The following is a 19,147-nucleotide window of genomic DNA, read 5'->3' as shown; positions in this document are numbered from 1 at the left end:
GTGTGGGACAACATTCCATAGGCCGCAATCAACAGCCTGATCAACTCTATGCGAATGAGGTGTCGCACTGCATGAGGCAAATGGTGGTCACACCAGATACTGACTGGTTTTCTGATCCATGCCTCTACCTTAAAAAAAAAGTTATATGTGACCAACAATGCATATCTGTATTTCCAGTAGTGAAATCCATAGATTAGGGCCTAATGAATTCATCTCAATTTACTGATTTCCTTATATGAACTGTAACTCAGTAAAATCTTTGAAATTGTTGCATGTTGCATTTATATTTTTGTTCAGTGTATATCCTTAGGGGCACAAGAAACATATAGTACTGTATGTGTTCCCCTTATGTTCAGAGGAGTGTGGAGACCCAAAAACAAACAAGTTATATAAAATCAGCATCTGACAAAGTTACAGTTTATTCAATATCAAGTGTAAAATACAGTATAATATCACACAGAACAAGATTACACTTAGGTACAATATTTGTTTTTAATATTTCTTGAGAAAACTGCTACATCTAACAACTCTCTAAGCGTAAAGTGTTAAGTTAGGTACCTATGACATGCATAAATGTGTATTATGTGATATGATGTTGAAATACTGTAGACCTCCGTAACTACATCTACATATGACATTAGAGATTGCCCAAATATATTATTCTATACAAATTAGTCATCTTTACAGATTAGTTATTGTGTTGAAATCCTAAAAGCTACAATCTTGAAATACTGTTTTTCTTTTTGGTTAAGAAGAGATAACCTTCATTGCTCCCTAATAGGAAAACAAAATGGAAATACATCATGTCCAGGGGTGAAGTTCATCTTGTTGTTTCATTGTGAGTCAGCCTTGGCCTATCCCGTTCCATCGTTCATAACAGTCCTGCTTCCAAGTATTTGGCTTTGCTCTTGTTCTCCTCGGCATTTGGATCACGGCAAGTGCATTCATCCTGATCACAGTCGGCCCCAAACTGAATGACCTGTCAATCAGTCAAGTAACCAGGAGATTAGAAACAAATCTCAAGAGACAATAAAATCACAACCAGGGGTCATTTCCCCAATATAACCAATACATCCACAAGGTAATAGCAGACATTTAACAATGCAATAAACTTCAAACTATGCCCATAAGAACTATGCCCTTAATAGTATTGCATAGTATTATATATTTGAGCTCTACACACTTTTTATTTCTTCACAATTTCAAAGACAAACAAATGTCTCCCAAGAGATAAATAAAGGGAGTGATGTCAAATAGTTCACCATGGACTCAACGGTGAGAAACCTTGAGTGGGGGAGGGAATACACCAAAGAGGTGAACGGATGAACACATGTTAAGAATCAACAACAGGGGTTGCCAGGTCTTGTCTAGGACGCAGGCCATCACCACAGGTTGCAAAATAAACTCAGATGCCCTGCAAAGCAGTCTGTTGCAAGAAATGTAAACTAAGCTAGGTAAATGCAGAGGCTAGCCTACCTTTGATTTCACTGATGTTTAATGGAAGTAATAGTTTTATTGAAGACTTAGCCACTGTTCCAGAAGGTTAAGAAGAGAAACACAGATCTGAGACTGCTCTCTCCCATTAAAAGTGTGTTTGTTTGGCAACAAAGTGTTTCCTAAGACCTATGTTGGTTCATTGATGGAGGCTGTGGTGAGCCCAATGATATAGTGCACTATGTAGGGAATAGGGTGTAATTTGGGACAAAACCATACTCTGCTGCCATTGCTTTGATCTAATGACTTCTGGACAACAGAGACTGGATGTTTTTCCTGCTTGCGTCAAACAAAGGCCAATTATTGGACTGTTTTGTATGTAGTTTTGAGTAGTTGCTATCCAATGTTTATCACAACTTCAATAAACTGTTTTGAAAATTGAATAATATATAGTACCAGTCAAAGGTTTGGACACACCTACTCATTCAAGGGTTTTTCTTTATTTTCTTACTATTTTCTACATTGTAGAATAATAGTGAAGACATCAAAACTATGAAATAACACATATGGAATCATGTAGTAACCAAAAAGTGTTAAACATATGAAAATACACTGCTCAAAAAAATAAAGGGAACATTTAAACAACACATCCTAGATCTGAATGAATGAAATAATCTTATTAAATACTTTTTTCTTTACATAGTTGAATGTGCTGACAACAAAATCACACAAAAATTATCAATGGAAATCAAATTTATCAACCCATGGTGGTCTGGATTTGGAGTCACACTCAAAATTAAAGTGGAAAACCACACTACAGGCTGATCCAACTTTGATGTAATGTCCTTAAAACAAGTCAAAATGAGGCTCAGTAGTGTGTGTGGCCTCCACGTGCCTGTATGACCTCCCTACAACGCCTGGGCATGCTCCTGATGAGGTGGCGGATGGTCTCCTGAGGGATCTCCTCCCAGACCTGGACTAAAGCATCCGCCAACTCCTGGACAGTCTGTGGTGCAACGTGGTGTTGGTGGATGGAGCGAGACATGATGTCCCAGATGTGCTCAATTGGATTCAGGTCTGGGGAACGGGCGGGCCAGTCCATAGCATCAATGCCTTCCTCTTGCAGGAACTGCTGACACACTCCAGCCACATGAGGTCTAGCATTGTCTTGCATTAGGAGGAACCCAGGGCCAACCGCACCAGCATATGGTCTCACAAGGGGTCTGAGGATCTCATCTCGGTACCTAATGTAAGTCAGGCTACCTTTGGCGAGCACATGGAGGGCTGTGCGGCCCCCCAAAGAAATGACACCCCACACCATGACTGACCCACCGCCAAACCGGTCATGCTGGAGGATGTTGCAGGAAGCAGAACGTTCTCCACGGCGTCTCCAGACTGTCACGTCTGTCACATGTGCTCAGTGTGAACCTGCTTTCATCTGTGAAGAGCACAGGGCGCCAGTGGCGAATTTGCCAATCTTGGTGTTCTCTGGCAAATGCCAAACGTCCTGCACGGTGTTGGGCTGTAAGCACAACCCCCACCTGTGGACGTCGGGCCCTCATACCACCCTCATGGAGTCTGTTTCTGACCGTTTGAGCAGACACATGCACATTTGTGGCCTGCTGGAGGTCATTTTGCAGGGCTCTGGCAGTGCTCCTCCTGCTCCTCCTTGCACAAAGGCGGAGGTAGCGGTCCTGCTGCTGGGTTGTTGCCCTCCTACGGCCTCCTCCACGTCTCCTGATGTACTGGCCTGTCTCCTGGTAGCGCCTCCATGCTCTGGACACTACGCTGACAGACACAGCAAACCTTCTTGCCACAGCTCGCATTGATGTGCCATCCTGGATGAGCTGCACTACCTGAGCCAATTGTGTGGGTTGTTGACTCCGTCTCATGCTACCACTAGAGTGAAAGCACCGCCAGCATTCAAAAGTGACCAAAACATCAGCCAGGAAGCATAGGAACTGAGAAGTGGTCTGTGGTCACCACCTGCAGAACCACTTCTTTATTGGGGGTGTCTTGCTAATTGCCTATCATTTCCACCTGTTGTCTATTCCATTTGCACAACAGCATGTGACATTTATTGTCAATCAGTGTTGCTTCCTAAGTGGACAGTTTGATTTCACAGAAGTGTGATTGACTTGGAGTTACATTGTGTTGTTGAAGTGTTCCCTTTATTTTTTTGAGCAGTGTATATTTTATATTTGAGATTCTTCAAATAGCCACCCAAATAGCCACAGCTTTGCACACTCTTGGCATTCTCTCAACCAGCTTCATGAGGTAGTCACCTGGAATGCATTTCAATTAACAAGTGTGCCTTCTTAAAAGTGAATTTGTGGAATTTCTTTCCATCTTAATGTGTTTGAGTTAATTTGTGGAATTAATGTGTTTGAGCCAATCAGTTGTGTTGTGACAAGGTAGGGGTGGTATACAGAAGATAGCCCTATTTGGTAAAAGACCAAGTCCATATTATGGCAAGAACAGCTCAAATAAGCAAAAAGAAACGACAGTCCATCATTACTTTAAGACATGAAGGTCAGTCAAGTCGGAAAATGTCAAGAACTTTGAACATTTCTTCAAGTGCAGTCGCAAAAACCATCAAGCGCTATGATGAAACTGGCTCTCATGAGGACCGCCACAGGAAAGGAAGACCCAGAGTTACCTCTGCTGCAGAGGATAAGTTCATTAGAGTTACCAGCCTCAGAAATTACAACCCAAATAAATGCTTCACAGAGTTCAAGTAACAGACACATCTCAACATCAACTGTTCAGAGGAGACTGTGTGAATCAGGCCTTCTTGGTTGAATCAGTATGACAATGTATGCACTCACTAACTGTAAGTCGCTCTGGACAAGAGCATCTGCTAAATGACTAAAATGTAAATGTAAATGAATTGCTGCAAAAGAAACCACTACTAAAGGACACCAAAAAGAAGAAGAGACTTGCTTGGGCCAAGAAACACGAGCAATGGACATTAGACCTGTGGAAAGCTGTCCTTTGGTCTGATGAGTCCAAATTGGAGATTTTTGGTTCCAACTGCCGTGTCTTTTTGAGACGCAGAGTAGATTAACAGATGATCTCTGCATGTTGGTTCCCACCGTGAAGCATGGAGGAGGAGGGGTGATGGTGTGGGGGTGCTTTGCTGGTGACACTGTCTGTGATTTATTTAGAATTCAAGGCACACTTAACCAGCATGGCTACCACAGCATTCTGCAGCGATAGGCCATCCCATCTGGTTTGCGCTTAGTGGGATTATCATTTGTTTTTCAACAGGACAATGACTCAAAATACACCTCCAAGCTGTGTAAGGGCTATTTGACCAATGAGAGTGATGGAGTGCCTCATCAGATGACCTGGCATCCACAATCACCCGACCTCAACCCAATTGAGATGGTTTGGGATGAGTTGGACCGCAGAGTGAAGGAAAAGCAGCCAACAAGTGCTCAGCATGTGTGGGAACTCCTTCAAGACTGTTGGAAAAGCATTCCTCATAAAGTTGGTTGAGAGAATGCCAAGAGTGTGCAAAGCTGTCATCAAGGCAAATGGTGGCTACTTTGAAGTATCTAGAATATAAAATATATTTTGATTTGTTTAACACTTTTTTGGTTACTACATGATTCCATATGTGTTATTTCATAGTTTTGATGTCTTCACTATTATTCTACAATGTAGAAAACAGTAAAAATAAAGAAAAACCCTTGAATGTCAGTGGTGTCAATTTAAGAATTATTTAAGAATTAATTGAATGAAAGATTTGCACTGTACAAAAATGTAGAGCACATTGTGGCTTATAGAACTTATTAGGCTGCATTTTACCAATCACATCAGATATTTTTCAGAGCTGATCTTATTGGTCAAAAGACCAATTAGCGGAACAATTATCAGAATTGGGCTGCCTGTGTAAACACAGCCTGACATGTTTGTGCTTCAACTGGAAGCTAGTGGACTGAGTCGTCTTCAAGTCTCCTGTCCAAGTCTGCTGCCAGCTTGGACGTTGGACCCAAAACCAGACTCTACAAATCAAAGTGCCCAATTGGAGAAGTGCCTTGGAGACCAGAGGAGTTTCCATGGGCTGCATAAACACCAGTGCTCCACAGTTCCACTGGACCCACAGTGGCAGGATGCTGTCGCTCACGGTTTATTTCACTTTCTCAGAGCCTGATAGTTTAACTGGTGTTTTACAGTTACAGAAGACCACGGACACCTGGCCTTCCCCTCATAAAATACTATTTAGCAGGCGATTTATTTATGACAGGCACTCCGTTGCTGAGCTTACTCATTCAAGGGGGAACCGGCACTAGCCGCGCTACCACCATGAGTCATAGGTACGGACATGAGAGAGACGAATGACCTCCAGTTAGCTGGCTGCAGCAGACTCTCAGGAATTAATAGGCAGTATGAATATACAGTAGGCAAAATAGCAGGTATGTCGGAGAAAAACATCCCCACCGCAGTAGACTGACTCATATGGAAGCATAGAAAAAAGCAGGTCATTTAAGGAGGGGTATAGGGGTGACGATAAAAACAGGTCAATTTACCTTTCTGGTTGAGAGGGTGGATGGACAGCAGTCCCCTCCATCATACTCGCAGTAGGCCCTGTTGTTGATGGTGTCACACCAACCATCTCCCCCAAAGGGCTGGAAAAAAGGAAACTCTTATTAAAGGTAGCATCCGTAAGATGACATCATCATAAACAACGGGGCAACTTCCTATTTGCAGACGTCAACACCCACATAGAAAAGCACCAAGAGTGGATACCATTGTCTTTTCATTTAATTAATTAACAACTAGTAAAGAGCTGATACCTGACCTCTCAGAACTGTGATTAAATATTTTGCATGTGAGACAGGAACACGGTACTGCCTTTAACCATTTTTGCAGTACTTTGGGGAGTTCTGTCTAACTCGGCAATGGCACAAAATTGTCAAATTTATCCTGCATAAAAATCTTTAATGCGTCATAATGAAAGCCTTCAACTTAACCTTGAAGTTGCTGTGCCAAAAATGAGAAAATAAGAGGTGACTGCCAAAGATACTTTTGGCTTTCCCCGGGCCGATGGAGCCCATTCAAAGGCTCCAGGTTGTACCTGAAACCACATCTCACAGTATACTCTTAGAAGTAAAGGAGCCTGGAATAACCTTTTGGGGTTCTAAAAATTGCCACACGGGGAACCTTTCCAGTTCCAAACGGTTCCCAGAGGAACCCCTCTGAAAAGGGTCTTCGAGGAACCCCTGTGTAAAGATTCAAACCAGAACCTTTTTGTGATGGGAGGGGTTATATTTTGAACCTTTTTAATAATATATTGTAAAGGTGGCAGCCTATCAGAAGATTGGAGGTGTGGCTTTCAGATAGGTGTTTTTGGCCACCCATTAGAGTAAATGTCATTACTTTTTATTTCTGGCTACATTTTTGTTTGGAAAGTTACAGGTACATTATCCATTTCAAATTATACGTTTATAAAACCTGTACCCATAGGCTGCCACTCAAAATAATTTAAAAAAAACAGTAAGAAATACAAACAGAGTTTAATAATGAATTATAAATTCAGTGTAAACAGGAAAATAAAACAAAAAAGCAGTGTGCCTCCAGCCCCAACCTCTCAGCCCTTTCCCCCAACCACACACAGCCAACATGTCTCCATCCAGCCCCCCCACCCCAGAAACCCTGTTTCCCACCCCTTTCCACCCCCGCTAGCAACTAGGGCTGCTCATCAGTCACCCCCCCCCCCCCCCCCCCCCCCCCCCCCCCCCCCCCCCCCCCCTTCCAGTGACCAGAGAAAACCCTCCCTATACCACCCTTTACCAGTGGGCCTGAAAGCAAAGAATGTAAAAATATTTAAAAAGGTATATATATATATATATACAGTGGGGAGAACAAGTATTTGATACACTGCCGATTTTGCAGATTTTCCTACTTAAAAAGCATGTAGAGGTCTGTAATTTTTATCATAGGTACACTTCAACTGTGAGAGACGGAATCTAAAACAAAAATCCAGAAAATCACATTGTATGATTTTTAAGTAATTCATTTGCATTTTATTGCATGACATAAGTATTTGATACATCAGAAAAGCAGAACTTAATATTTGGTACAGAAACCTTTGTTTGCAATTACAGAGATCATACGTTTCCTGTAGGTCTTGACCAGGTTTGCACACACTGCAGCAGGGATTTTGGCCCATTCCTCCATACAGACCTTCTCCAGATCCTTCAGGTTTCGGGGCTGTCGCTGGGCAATACGGACTTTCAGCTCCCTCCAAAGATTTTCTATTGGGTTCAGCTCTGGAGACTGGCTAGGCCACTCCAGGACCTTGAGATGCTTCTTACGGAGCCACTCCTTAGTTGCCCTGGCTGTGTGTTTCGGGTCATTGTCATGCTGGAAGACCCAGCCACGACCCATCTTCAATGCTCTTACTGAGGGAAGGAGGTTGTTGGCAAAGATCTTGCGATACATGGCCCCATCCATCCTCCCCTCAATACGGTGCAGTCGTCCTGTCCCCTTTGCAGAAAAGCATCCCCAAAGAATGATGTTTCCACCTCCATGCTTCATGGTTGGGATGGTGTTCTTGGGGTTGTACTCATCCTTCTTCATCCTCCAAACACGGCGAGTGGAGTTTAGACCAAAAAGCTCTATTTTTGTCTCATCAGATCACATTACCTTCTCCCATTCCTCCTCTGGATCATCCAGATGGTCATTGGCAAACTTCAGACGGGCCTGGACATGCACTGGCTTGAGCAGGGGGACCTTGCGTGCGCTGCAGGATTTTAATCCATGACGGCGTAGTGTGTTACTAATGGTTTTCTTTGAGACTGTGGTCCCAGCTCTCTTCAGGTCATTGACCAGGTCCTGCCGTGTAGTTCTGGGCTGATCCCTCACCTTCCTCATGATCATTGATGCCCCACGAGGTGAGATCTTGCATGGAGCCCCAGACCGAGGGTGATTGACCGTCATCTTGAACTTCTTCCATTTTCTAATAATTGCGCCAACAGTTGTTGCCTTCTCACCAAGCATGCTTGCCTATTGTCCTGTAGCCCATCCCAGCCTTGTGCAGGTCTACAATTTTATCCTTGATGTCCTTACACAGCTCTCTGGTCTTGGCCATTGTGGAGAGGTTGGAGTCTGTTTGATTGAGTGTGTGGACAGGTGTCTTTTATACAGGTAACGAGTTCAAACAGGTGCAGTTAATACAGGTAATGAGTGGAGAACTGGAGGGCTTCTTAAAGAAAAACTAACAGGTCTGTGAGAGCCGGAATTCTTACTGGTTGGTAGGTGATCAAATACTTATGTCATGCAATAAAATGCAAATAAATTACTTAAAAATCATACAATGTGATTTTCTGGATTTTTGTTTTAGACTCTGTCTCTCACAGTTGAAGTGTACCTATGATAACAATTACAGACCTCTGCATGCTTTGTAAGTAGGAAAACATGCAAAATCGGCAGTGTATCAAACACTTTTTCTCCCCACTGTATATATATATATATATATATATATATGTATATATATATATATATATATATATATATATATATATATATATATATATATAGTTGTATGTATGTGTTGGGCTTTAGCTGAGATTATTCTACATCGGCAAAAAATTGTGGACACCTGCTCGTCGAACATCTCATTCCAAAATCATGGGCATTAATATGGAGTTGGTCCGCCCTTTGCTGATATAACAGCCTCCACTCCTCAGGGAAGGCTTTCCACTAGATGTTGGAATATTGCTGCGGGGACTTGCTTCCATTCAGCCACAAGAGCATTATGAGGTCGGGGCACTGATGTTGGGCGATTAGGCCTGGCTTGCAGTCAGCGTTCCAATTCATCCCAAAGGTGTTCAATTGGGTTGAGGTCAGTGCTCTGTGCAGGCCAGTCAAGTTCTTCCACACCGATCTAGACAAACCATTTATGTATTGACCTCGCTTTGTGCATGAGGGCATTGTCATGCTGAAACAGGAAAGGGCCTTCCCCAAACTGTTGCCACAAAGTTGGAAGCACAGAATCGTCTTGAATGTCATTGTATGCTGTAGCGTTAAGATTTTCCTTCACTGGAACTAAGGGGCCTAGCCCGAACCATGAAAAACAGCCCCAGACTATTATTCCTCCTCCACCAAACTCTACAGTTGGCACTATGCATTTGGGCAGGTAGCGTTCTCCTGGCATCCACCAAACCCAGATTCGTCTGTTGGACTGCCAGATGGTGACGCGTGATTCATCACTCCAGAGAATGCGTTTCCACTGCTCCAGAGTTCAATGGTGGCGAGATTTACACCACCCCAGCCGACGCTTGGCATTGCGCATGATGATCTTAGGCTTGGGTGCGGTTGCTCAGCCATGGAAACCCATTTAATTAAGCTCCCGACGACCAGTTATTGTGCTGACGTTGCTCGGTAGTTGGGTTTCCCAAGGGACTCCATAGGCCAAAATAGCTGACCTAAATTGTAAATATAGAAAAAAGATTTGCCTGGTAATGTGTATGTACCTTTCAAATCTTGGAATATTCTCAAACCATTACTGTCCATGATATCGGCAAGGGTACGGATGTCATTCCTGTCCAACATATTAAGTTTGTATGCTGCAAATGTAAATTTCCTTGAATATTTATGCTTATTACATACTGTAATATAATCTCAACATCAACTGTTCAGAGGAGACTGCGTGAATCACGGCTTCATGGTCGAATTGCTGCAAAGAAACCACTACTAAAGGACACCAATAAGAAGAAGAGACTTGCTTGGGCCAAGAAACACAAGCAATGGACATTAGACCTGTGGAAATCTGTCCTTTGGTCTGATGAGTCCAAAATTGAGATTTTTGGTTCCAACTTCCGTGTCTTTGTGTGACGCAGAGTAGATGAACGGATGATCTCCGCATGTGTGGTTCCCACCGTGAAGCATGGAGGAGGAGGGGTGATGGTGTGGGGGTTCTTTACTGGTGACACTGTCTGTGATTTATTTAGAATTCAAGGCACACTTAACCAGCATGGCTACCAAAGCATTCTGCAGCGATAGGCCATCCCATCTGGTTTGCGCTTAGTGGGATTATCGTGGCACTGTCATAAAATGCCACCGTTCCAACAAGTCAATTGTCAAATTTCTGACCTACTAGAGCTGCCCCCGGTCAACTGTAAGTGATGTTATTGTGAAGTCGATACGTCTAGGAGCAACAACGGCTCAGCCGCAAAGTGGTAGGCCACACTAGCTCACAAAATGGGACCACCAAATGCTGAAGTGCGTAGCGCGTAAAAATTGTCTGTCCTTGGTTGCAACACTTATTACCGAGTTCCAAACTGCCTCTGGAAGCATTGTCAGCACAAGAACTGTTCGTCGGGAGCTTCACCATTCGGCAGTCCGACGGACAAATCTGGGTTTGGCGGATGCCAGGAGAACGCTACCTGCCCGAATGCATAGTGCCAGCTATAAAGTTTGGTGGAGGAGGAATAATGGCCTGGGGCTGTTTTTGATTGTTCGGGGTAGGCCCTTAGTTCCAGTGAACGGAATCTTAATGCTACAGCATACAATGGCATTCAAGATGATGATGACTTTGTGGCAACAGTTTGGGCAAGGCCCTTTCCTGTTTCAGCACCCCTGTGCACAAAGCAAGGTTCATACAGAAATGGTTGGTCGAGATCGGTGTGGAAGAATTTGACTGGCCTGCACAAGCCCTGACCTCAACCCTATGATTTTGTAATGAGATGTTCGACGAGCCGGTGTCCACATACTTTTGGTAATGTAGTGTATGTTACATAATGTAGCACAACTGCTAAACATGAGAAAGTAGTATATGTTTTGCTTGCTTTTGGGCTATTTATAATGTATCTTTAACATGACCCCTTAATACATTGGTTAAAAAAGTACAATCAGAAGTTAGATTATTTAAATCATAAGAGACCTTTGCCGAAAATGATATAATATCATTACTTGACCCTCTTTGGTATAAAGCAAGACAATAGAAAATAATGTAACATCAACAGTATGAACACCCATGCCTTCCACAAAAAATATTTTCAAAGCAGACATGCATGCTTGTAAATACCCTCTGCCAAAATATTTCTAACAGATTTGACTTGTCCAAATGCCTATTTTTATCAACAATTTCCCCCACGTTTCTTCTCACCCAAATGTTCTCAATAACGTGAGTGAGAGGCATAACTTTTCCATTTGTTAGTCATTCTGTTTTTCATTTGATAAAGCTGCCATTAATGGAATGTAAAAGGTGATAAGGGGTCGTAGACCACACTGATGGATTGGACTTCCACGGACTGCTCCAGGAATCTGGGAAATAAGGCAGAGTGATTGCTCCCCACTTCATAACAAGGCACGGGGCCCTGTGTAAACTGTCAGTAAATTTAACAGTACCCCCTCTTAAAACATACTTGGAACTCTGGTGTCTGCTGGATTACGGTGTCAGTGTAATGTACCAAGTTCATGATACCATGTCTCCACAAGCAGACTTTGGAAGGGCGGCCGACTTCTCATCAGAACCTTATGTGTTTTCTCTTTTAGAAAATCCATGAATCTAGTACGCTGTAATTCCTACAGTAGACTAGAAGCCACACAGTGTGCTATCTGAGGGCCACAACTCATCCATTTGATATCTTGCTGAGCTGTTTGAGTTACAGCAGCGAATAAAGATATCCACTGTCAGATAGACAACCTGGCTATTTACTCATTTTCCTGGCTTCTGTCCAAAGAGGAGGTTCTTAGATTATATTCTATTGAGTTATTCTACTTGCATCATCCAAGCTGTTATTTAAATAATCCAGAATGTACTGTAATGAACCCTTTTGTTAATGCTATTCACACAAACATATTTCTCAAGAAACATAAATGAACACAAAACAACTGTTTCCATTCACCCCAAAAATATTTTCAACAAACATAAATTAGCGCAACACAAATGTATCCAGGATGACTCAGTAAGTTTGACAATACCAGAATAAATGTGGCCTAAGTTTATTATTACCGACACCAAGAGTGGGGATTCCCCACAAACAGTATCTCTTCATGCCACAAAAAGAGCCAAACATGGTTATACATTAAACCTAAACATCCTGCTAGAGTGAAGGAAGGAGTTACGCTCGAAAAGCATGCCGACTGGCCAAGTTTAATGCTAAGTGAAAGATACAATAAACAAAGTAAACTCCATAGCAACAACTGTTAATGTTTTGGAGGCTCCACATTACTGCTTCCTGATTGGGACTCACCAGACAGAGTTCCTCAGAGCTCGCTCGCTAATTATGTTCTAGTCTAAGTTCATTCTCAAATGTAAGGTCATGTTTAGCGGTTCGAAACAAATTCTCAAATGTGGGTATGGCAAATGTGAAACATGAAGTTACAGTAACAACCTCTAGATATTGAGAAATTAGACTATTAAAAGGACAATATTATGATACTAATACAAATCTAGAATAAATGCAGTGCATTCGGTAAAGTATTCAGACCCCTTGACTTTTTCCACATTTTGTTACATTACAGCCTTATTCCAAAATTGATTAAATTCATTTTTTTCCTCATCAATCTACACACAATACCCCATAATGACAAAGTGAAAACAGGTTTTTAGACATTTTTGCAAATGTACATATATATATATATATATATATATATATATATATTTCTTTTTAAATACCTTATTTACATAAGTATTCAGAACCTTGGCTATGAGACTCGAAATTGAGCTCAGGTGCATCCTGTTTCCATTGATCATCCTTGAGATGTTTCTACGACTTGATTCGGAGTCCACTTGTGGTAAATTAATATGATTGGACATAATTTGGAAAGGCACACACCTGTCTATATAAGGTCCCACAGTTGACAGTGCATGTCAGAGCAAAAACCAAGTCATGAGGTCGAAGGAATTGTCCGTAGAGCTCAGAGACAGGATTGTGTCGAGGCACAGATCTGGGGAAGGGTACCAAAGAATGTCTGCATCGTTGAGGTTCCCCAAGAACACAGTGGCCTCCATCATTCTTAAATGGAAGATGACAGCCCACTTGGAGTTTGCCAAAAGGCACCTAACGGACTCTCAGACCATGAGAAACAAGATTCTCTGCTCTGATGAAACCAAGATTAAACTCTTTGGCCTGAATGCCAAGCGTCACGTCTGGAGGAAGCCTGGCACCATCCTTACGGTAAAGCATGGTGGTGGCAGCATCATGCTCTGGGGAAGTTTTTCGGCGGCAGGGACTGGGAGACTAGTTAGGATCGAGGGAAAGATGAACGGAGCAAAGAACAGAGAGATCCTTGATGAAAACCTGCTCCAGAGCGCTCAGGACCTCAGACTGGGGCGAAGGTTCAACTTCCAACAGGACAACAACCCTAAGCACACAGCTAAGACAACGCAGGAGTGGCTTTGGGACAAGTCTCTGAATGTCCTTGAATGGCTCAGCCAGAGCCCGGACTTGAACCCGATCGAACATGTCTGGAGAGACCTGAAAATAGCTGTGCAGTGACGCTCCCCATTCAACCTGACAGAGCTTGAGAGGATCTGCAGAGAAGAATGGGAGAAACTCCCCAAATACAGATGTGCCAAGCTTGTAGCGTCATACCCTAGAAGATTCAAGGCTGTAATCACAGCCAAAGGTGCTTCGACAAAGTACTGAGTAAAGGGTCTGAATACTTATGTAAATGTGGTATTTCATTTCATTATGGGGTAGATTGATGAGGGAAAAAACAATGTAATCAATTTAATAATAAGGCTGTAACGTAACAAAATGTGGAAAAAGTCAAAGGGTCTGAATACTTCTGAATGCACTGTATATGATATTATTTATGACAAATATTACTCACATTGTATTTTACACTGTAAGTTCAACTTGTGAATGAGAGAAGAGTTTAGACTGGCTGTCTTAATTTAGAGTACATGGGGTAGACTAATTTATGTGCACTCTACTTGTTTTTTAAGGGCTGATTGGCTAGTCTCGACACATCCTAATTACATTATTCAGTTGTCTCCCTCCTTCCTACCATCCAGCAGCCTTTGTCTACTTACTTATTTCCTGAAAGAAAAATACAATTTGAGTATTCTTCTGATACATTTTTTTGCTATTGAGATTGATACATTTTGTGCACTGCGTTTAAAATAGGAAAACGTTGGCCTAGATAATGAAGCAGGCTTGTGGTAAAGTCAATGATGATAATGCCTCAGCTGACCTCTACACTTATCATCATCCTATTTTGTAAAGGAGCATCTGGATGAGATCTGGTGGGGAGCATTTGTAACACATGTGGAGTGGTATAATTTACAATGTTGTCATGGAGTATCTGGTTATAAGCAACTGTTTTGCTTAGCAAAATGCATGGGAAGGTGGAGGGGGAAAATGTGCTGGCAGGTAGATGGAATATTTTAATACCATGAGACATCAACAGTTTATGTGTTCCATAGATAGTTCCAGGTCAGTTGAATTCTGAATAAAAAGGTTCTGGATAATAATAGAGTATTATATAACAGAATGGGGAAATATATCAAAATACAAAGCCTGCCTTTTGAACCCCCAAAATAGACCAAATCAAAGGAAATTATGAAAGGAAAATGGAACTGTCAGTCTCAGAAATGATGGTTTGTAGCATATCATCGCCAGTGATAAATATTTCAACAAATAAAGCCTGAACAAGGTAGCGAGAGAGGCTTATAGTTTGCAGTGAACCTTGCCATAGTTGAGCACATTTGGGCCCCATTTCAATCCACTGCAGATGAAAGAACTGCGCTGCGGGTTCATACCAAACTCACACTTTTGTTCTTAGCTGCTTTACTTAGGAAAGGTTTTACTAACAATGACTGTGATATGTGCTTGTCTTACCTAGCTTAGTTGAATGCACTGACTGTAAGTCGCTCTGGATAATCGAAATGTAAATCAGATTAGTTCATCGTGTTAAAACTGACACAACCCGCAAGCTGTTCCTCTCGCGGACAATGGATTTTGATGTGAAACCACACCTGCCCTTAAAATACAGCATAAACATTCTCAGTGAACCCACAGTGTGGTTTTCTTTATCTGCAATCGATTGAGTCTTGGTTTGATATTCTCTGTTGAGGTAGGAGTGTGTATGACTTAATATGAATGGTCTTACCATGGTTTTATTTACTATTCACAGTCAAATTAAATCCATTTTTACTGCATACATGTAGAGCCAAACAAATGTCTGTTCAAAGAATCTTCTCTGAGATCAAGCTTAGACTACTTTAAAGAAACACACGTCATTGTTTTTATGTTAGGGGTGGATATGATCAGGTAAGAAATACTTTTTCAAAGCATGTATTGCACAGGTCTCCATTTTGAAAATGAACAGAATAGAGAGATACAACAGACTGTAGAGATAGAACAGAGCAGCGTAGATTGGCAAAAGATCTTACATGTCTCATCTTTAATCATGTTGGTACAGTATAATACTGTAGCAGGCACCAGCGCTGGATTAAAATAATATTGAAAATAATTTCAAATAATTGATATGTGCTTTTCTGGCATAATGGACCAATACAATAGTGCCAAAACGGCAAACCCCACCCATCTGTTACTCCAGGCAGGCTAAAGCAAACACAAAGTTTGTTTTTTAAGATTTCAAATAGTATATGAACCCGGTGTGGCAGGCACTATGCTGTATGAACACTCACCTCACATGACTGGATACAGTGGATGAGTTTGGGGTCAGGATGCCACCTCGTCATTCCTGTGCAAACAATGTCCTGTAATGTAACATTGATTGAAACATTTTAATTAGTTATCAGTATCTATATCAACATCAATATCTATAGATCCAAACCTATTTCAGTTCTACTAGGCTTACAGGAGACGGTATGTCTGTACAAAATGTCAATGACTACACTTTACTTCCAGCTCTAACTTTACTCTATTGCTCCCATCAAACCAAAAACATTTAGTCAACAAGCCCATATTTTGTGATATGAAGTGATCCAGCCAAAATGGCCCTGTCACCTTGAGTTCTCCTCATAATGTTGTGTGGCATTTACTTTCTACCTTAATTTGAACGACAGCATACTAATCATATTGATTGACTGAAAAAGACTGTAGGAGTAACATGATACTACTTTGTGTCCCAAAAGTTGTCTTGTAAAGGGATACAGACATGATTCCCATCTAGATTCAATTGAACGTAATGCCTTTTATAATGATGACGTGCCAGTAATACAACTCAAGTTATCAAAATCAGTGCCAAACTATTTGGCCTTAAGGCAGTTACGTCTGCTGGCTCAGTGAATGACCACCCAATAGAGTGTCAAATGATAGGGCTATTTACGCTAGCCTTTTTGTCAAAGCGATCCTTCGAGATAATATTGGGCAAGTTGCCCTTCTTAAGAAAACAACAGTCCATTTCACTCTGACACATCAGTGAAATTCCTAGACATTTTGCCGTGATGATTGCGTGTTGCATAAATTCTTGAAAGGCGCCTCTGATGTCACAACTTGTTTTTGTCCATCCAAATCTTTATACCTCATTATTTGCCATCTGCATGTCAATCTGGCAGAAATGACAATACACATTTGATCTTTACAGAGTTCACAGTGAGGCTAAGAGTGTCCTCCTAACTGAGCAGAAAATAAGCAGGAACTTGCACCTGGTTGTTTATATCGAATAATATAAATACATTCAGTAAAATAAGCTGCTAAGCGTAGGCCGGTGATTCATTTGCAGGAAAAGCTCAATTTGAAGGACAGACAACCATATGTTTTAGTCCATTATTCATCCAAATGAATCATTTGAGCAAGCCACAGAGCTGTGTGTGAAGCTATAAGGTTACACAAGGGGAATAACAGCCAATACAAAATAAAATGTTGCAAATAACAAAACAGCAACGTCTGCGTCAGTGAAACACCTTACCTGAACCCCACCTGGCAGCATCCAGTGCTTGATGCTGTCTGCTGTGGTGCCATTGGCTAGAACCACTGGGTCATGCAAGGCCACACTGCATGTTGGGTAGCAAACTGCACCTGCAGTGATACAAATTAAGCTTTCATTTCACTCCAATTTGCATTGGTTGAAATTATTAATGTGCAAAAAATAAAAGCCAAAGTTGAGATAAGTCATCTGTGGTTCAACAGCTTGGCAGCTCAGCTTGCAAAGTATTTTACCACCTGCTACCTGCTTTGGCTCTGTTGTATTTTGCCATGTGTATGCATGCCTTCTGGGAGGTGTTAGACAATTTAAAATATATTTTATATTTGAGATTCTTCAAAGTAGCCACCCTTTGCCTTGATGACAGCTTTGCACACTCTTGGCATTCTCTCAACCAGCTTCATGAGATAGTCACCTGGAATGCATTTCAATTAACAGGTGTGCCTTCTTAAAAGTTAATTTGTGGAATTAATGTGTTTGAGCCAATCAGTTGTGTTGTGACAAGGTAGGGGTGGTATACAGAAGATAGCCCTATTTGGTAAAAGACCAAGTCCATATTATGGCAAGAACAGCTCAAATAAGCAAAGAGAAACGACAGTCCATCATTACATGAAGGTCAGTCAATCCGGACAATTTCAAGAACTTTGAAAGTTTCTTCAAGTGCAGTCACAAAAACCATCAAGCGCTATGATGAAACTGGCTCTCATGAGGACTGCCACAGGAAAGGAAGACCCAGAGTTACCCCTGCTGCAAAGGATAAATTATTTAGAGTTAACTGCACCTCGGATTGCAGCCCAAATAAACGCTTCACAGAGTTCAAGTAACAGACACATCTCAACATCAACTGTTCAGAAGAGACTATGTGAATCAGGCCTTCATTGTCGAATTGCTGAAAAGAAAAGAAAAGAAACCACTACTAAAGGACACCAATAAGAAGAAGAGACTTGCTTGGGCCAAGAAACACGAGCAATGGACATTAGACCGGTGGAAATCTGTCCTTTGATCTGATGAGTCCAAATGTGAAAATGTTGGTTCCAACTGCCGTGTCTTTGTGAGATGCAGAGTAGGTGAACGGATGATCTACGCATGTGTGGTTCCCACCGTGAAGCATGGAGGAGGAGGTGTGATGACACTGTCAGTGATTTATTTAGAATTCAAGGCACACTTAACCAGCATGGCTACCACAGCAATCTGCAGCGATAGGCCATCCCATCTGGTTTGCGCTTAGTGGGACTATCATCTGTTTTTCAACAGGACAATGACCCAACACAACTCCAGGCAGTGTAAGGGCTATTTGACCAAGAAGGAGAATGATGGAGTGCTGCATCAGATGACCTGGCCTCCACAATCACCCGACCTCAATCCAATTGAGATGGTTTGGGATGAGTTGGACCGCAGAGTGAAGGAAAAGCAGGCAACAAGTGCTCAGCATATGGGAACTCCTTCAAGGCAGTTGGAAAAGCATTTCAGGTGAAGCTGGTTGAGAGAATACCAAGAGTGTGCGAAGCTGTCATCAAGGCAAAGGGTGGCTACTTTGAAGAATCTCAAATATGAAATATATTTTGATTTGTTTAACACTTTTTTGGATACTACATGATTCCATATGTGTTATTTCATAGTTTTGATGTCTTCACTATTATTCTACAATGTAGAAAATAGTAAAAAATAAAGAAAAACCCTGGAATGAGTAGGTGTGTCCAAACTTTTGACTGGTACTGTATATATACACACACACACAAACACAGACATACAGTGGCTTGCGAAAGTATTCACCCCCTTGGCATTTTTCCTATTTTGTTGCCTTACAACCTGGAATTAAAATGTATTTTTGGAGGGTTTGTATCATTTGATTTACACA

The 19,147-nt window shown here is 41.7% G+C and overlaps 1 protein-coding gene across 1 annotated transcript in view; it reads right to left on the bottom strand.

The window, feature by feature from the left end:
* Positions 1 to 391: 391 nt before the first annotated feature.
* The window catches only part of LOC311098781 (pappalysin-2-like), a gene marked incomplete at its 5' end in the record, with an annotated part of 88,658 nt that continues 69,902 nt past the window's right edge, over positions 392 to 19,147 (bottom strand). Inside the window, 4 exons of the mRNA XM_084139346.1 lie at positions 392 to 979; positions 5,970 to 6,068; positions 16,049 to 16,120; positions 17,275 to 17,384. Of these exons, the coding sequence (XP_083995472.1) occupies positions 872 to 979; positions 5,970 to 6,068; positions 16,049 to 16,120; positions 17,275 to 17,384 (389 nt within the window). The 3' untranslated portion in view covers positions 392 to 871. The remainder of the gene's footprint in view (positions 980 to 5,969; positions 6,069 to 16,048; positions 16,121 to 17,274; positions 17,385 to 19,147) is intronic.

This window comes from Coregonus lavaretus (assembly GCF_964263955.1).
Source record: "Coregonus lavaretus genome assembly, chromosome: 23".
NCBI lineage: Eukaryota > Metazoa > Chordata > Actinopteri > Salmoniformes > Salmonidae > Coregonus > Coregonus lavaretus.
This window is presented reverse-complemented; position numbering and strand designations above follow the sequence as displayed.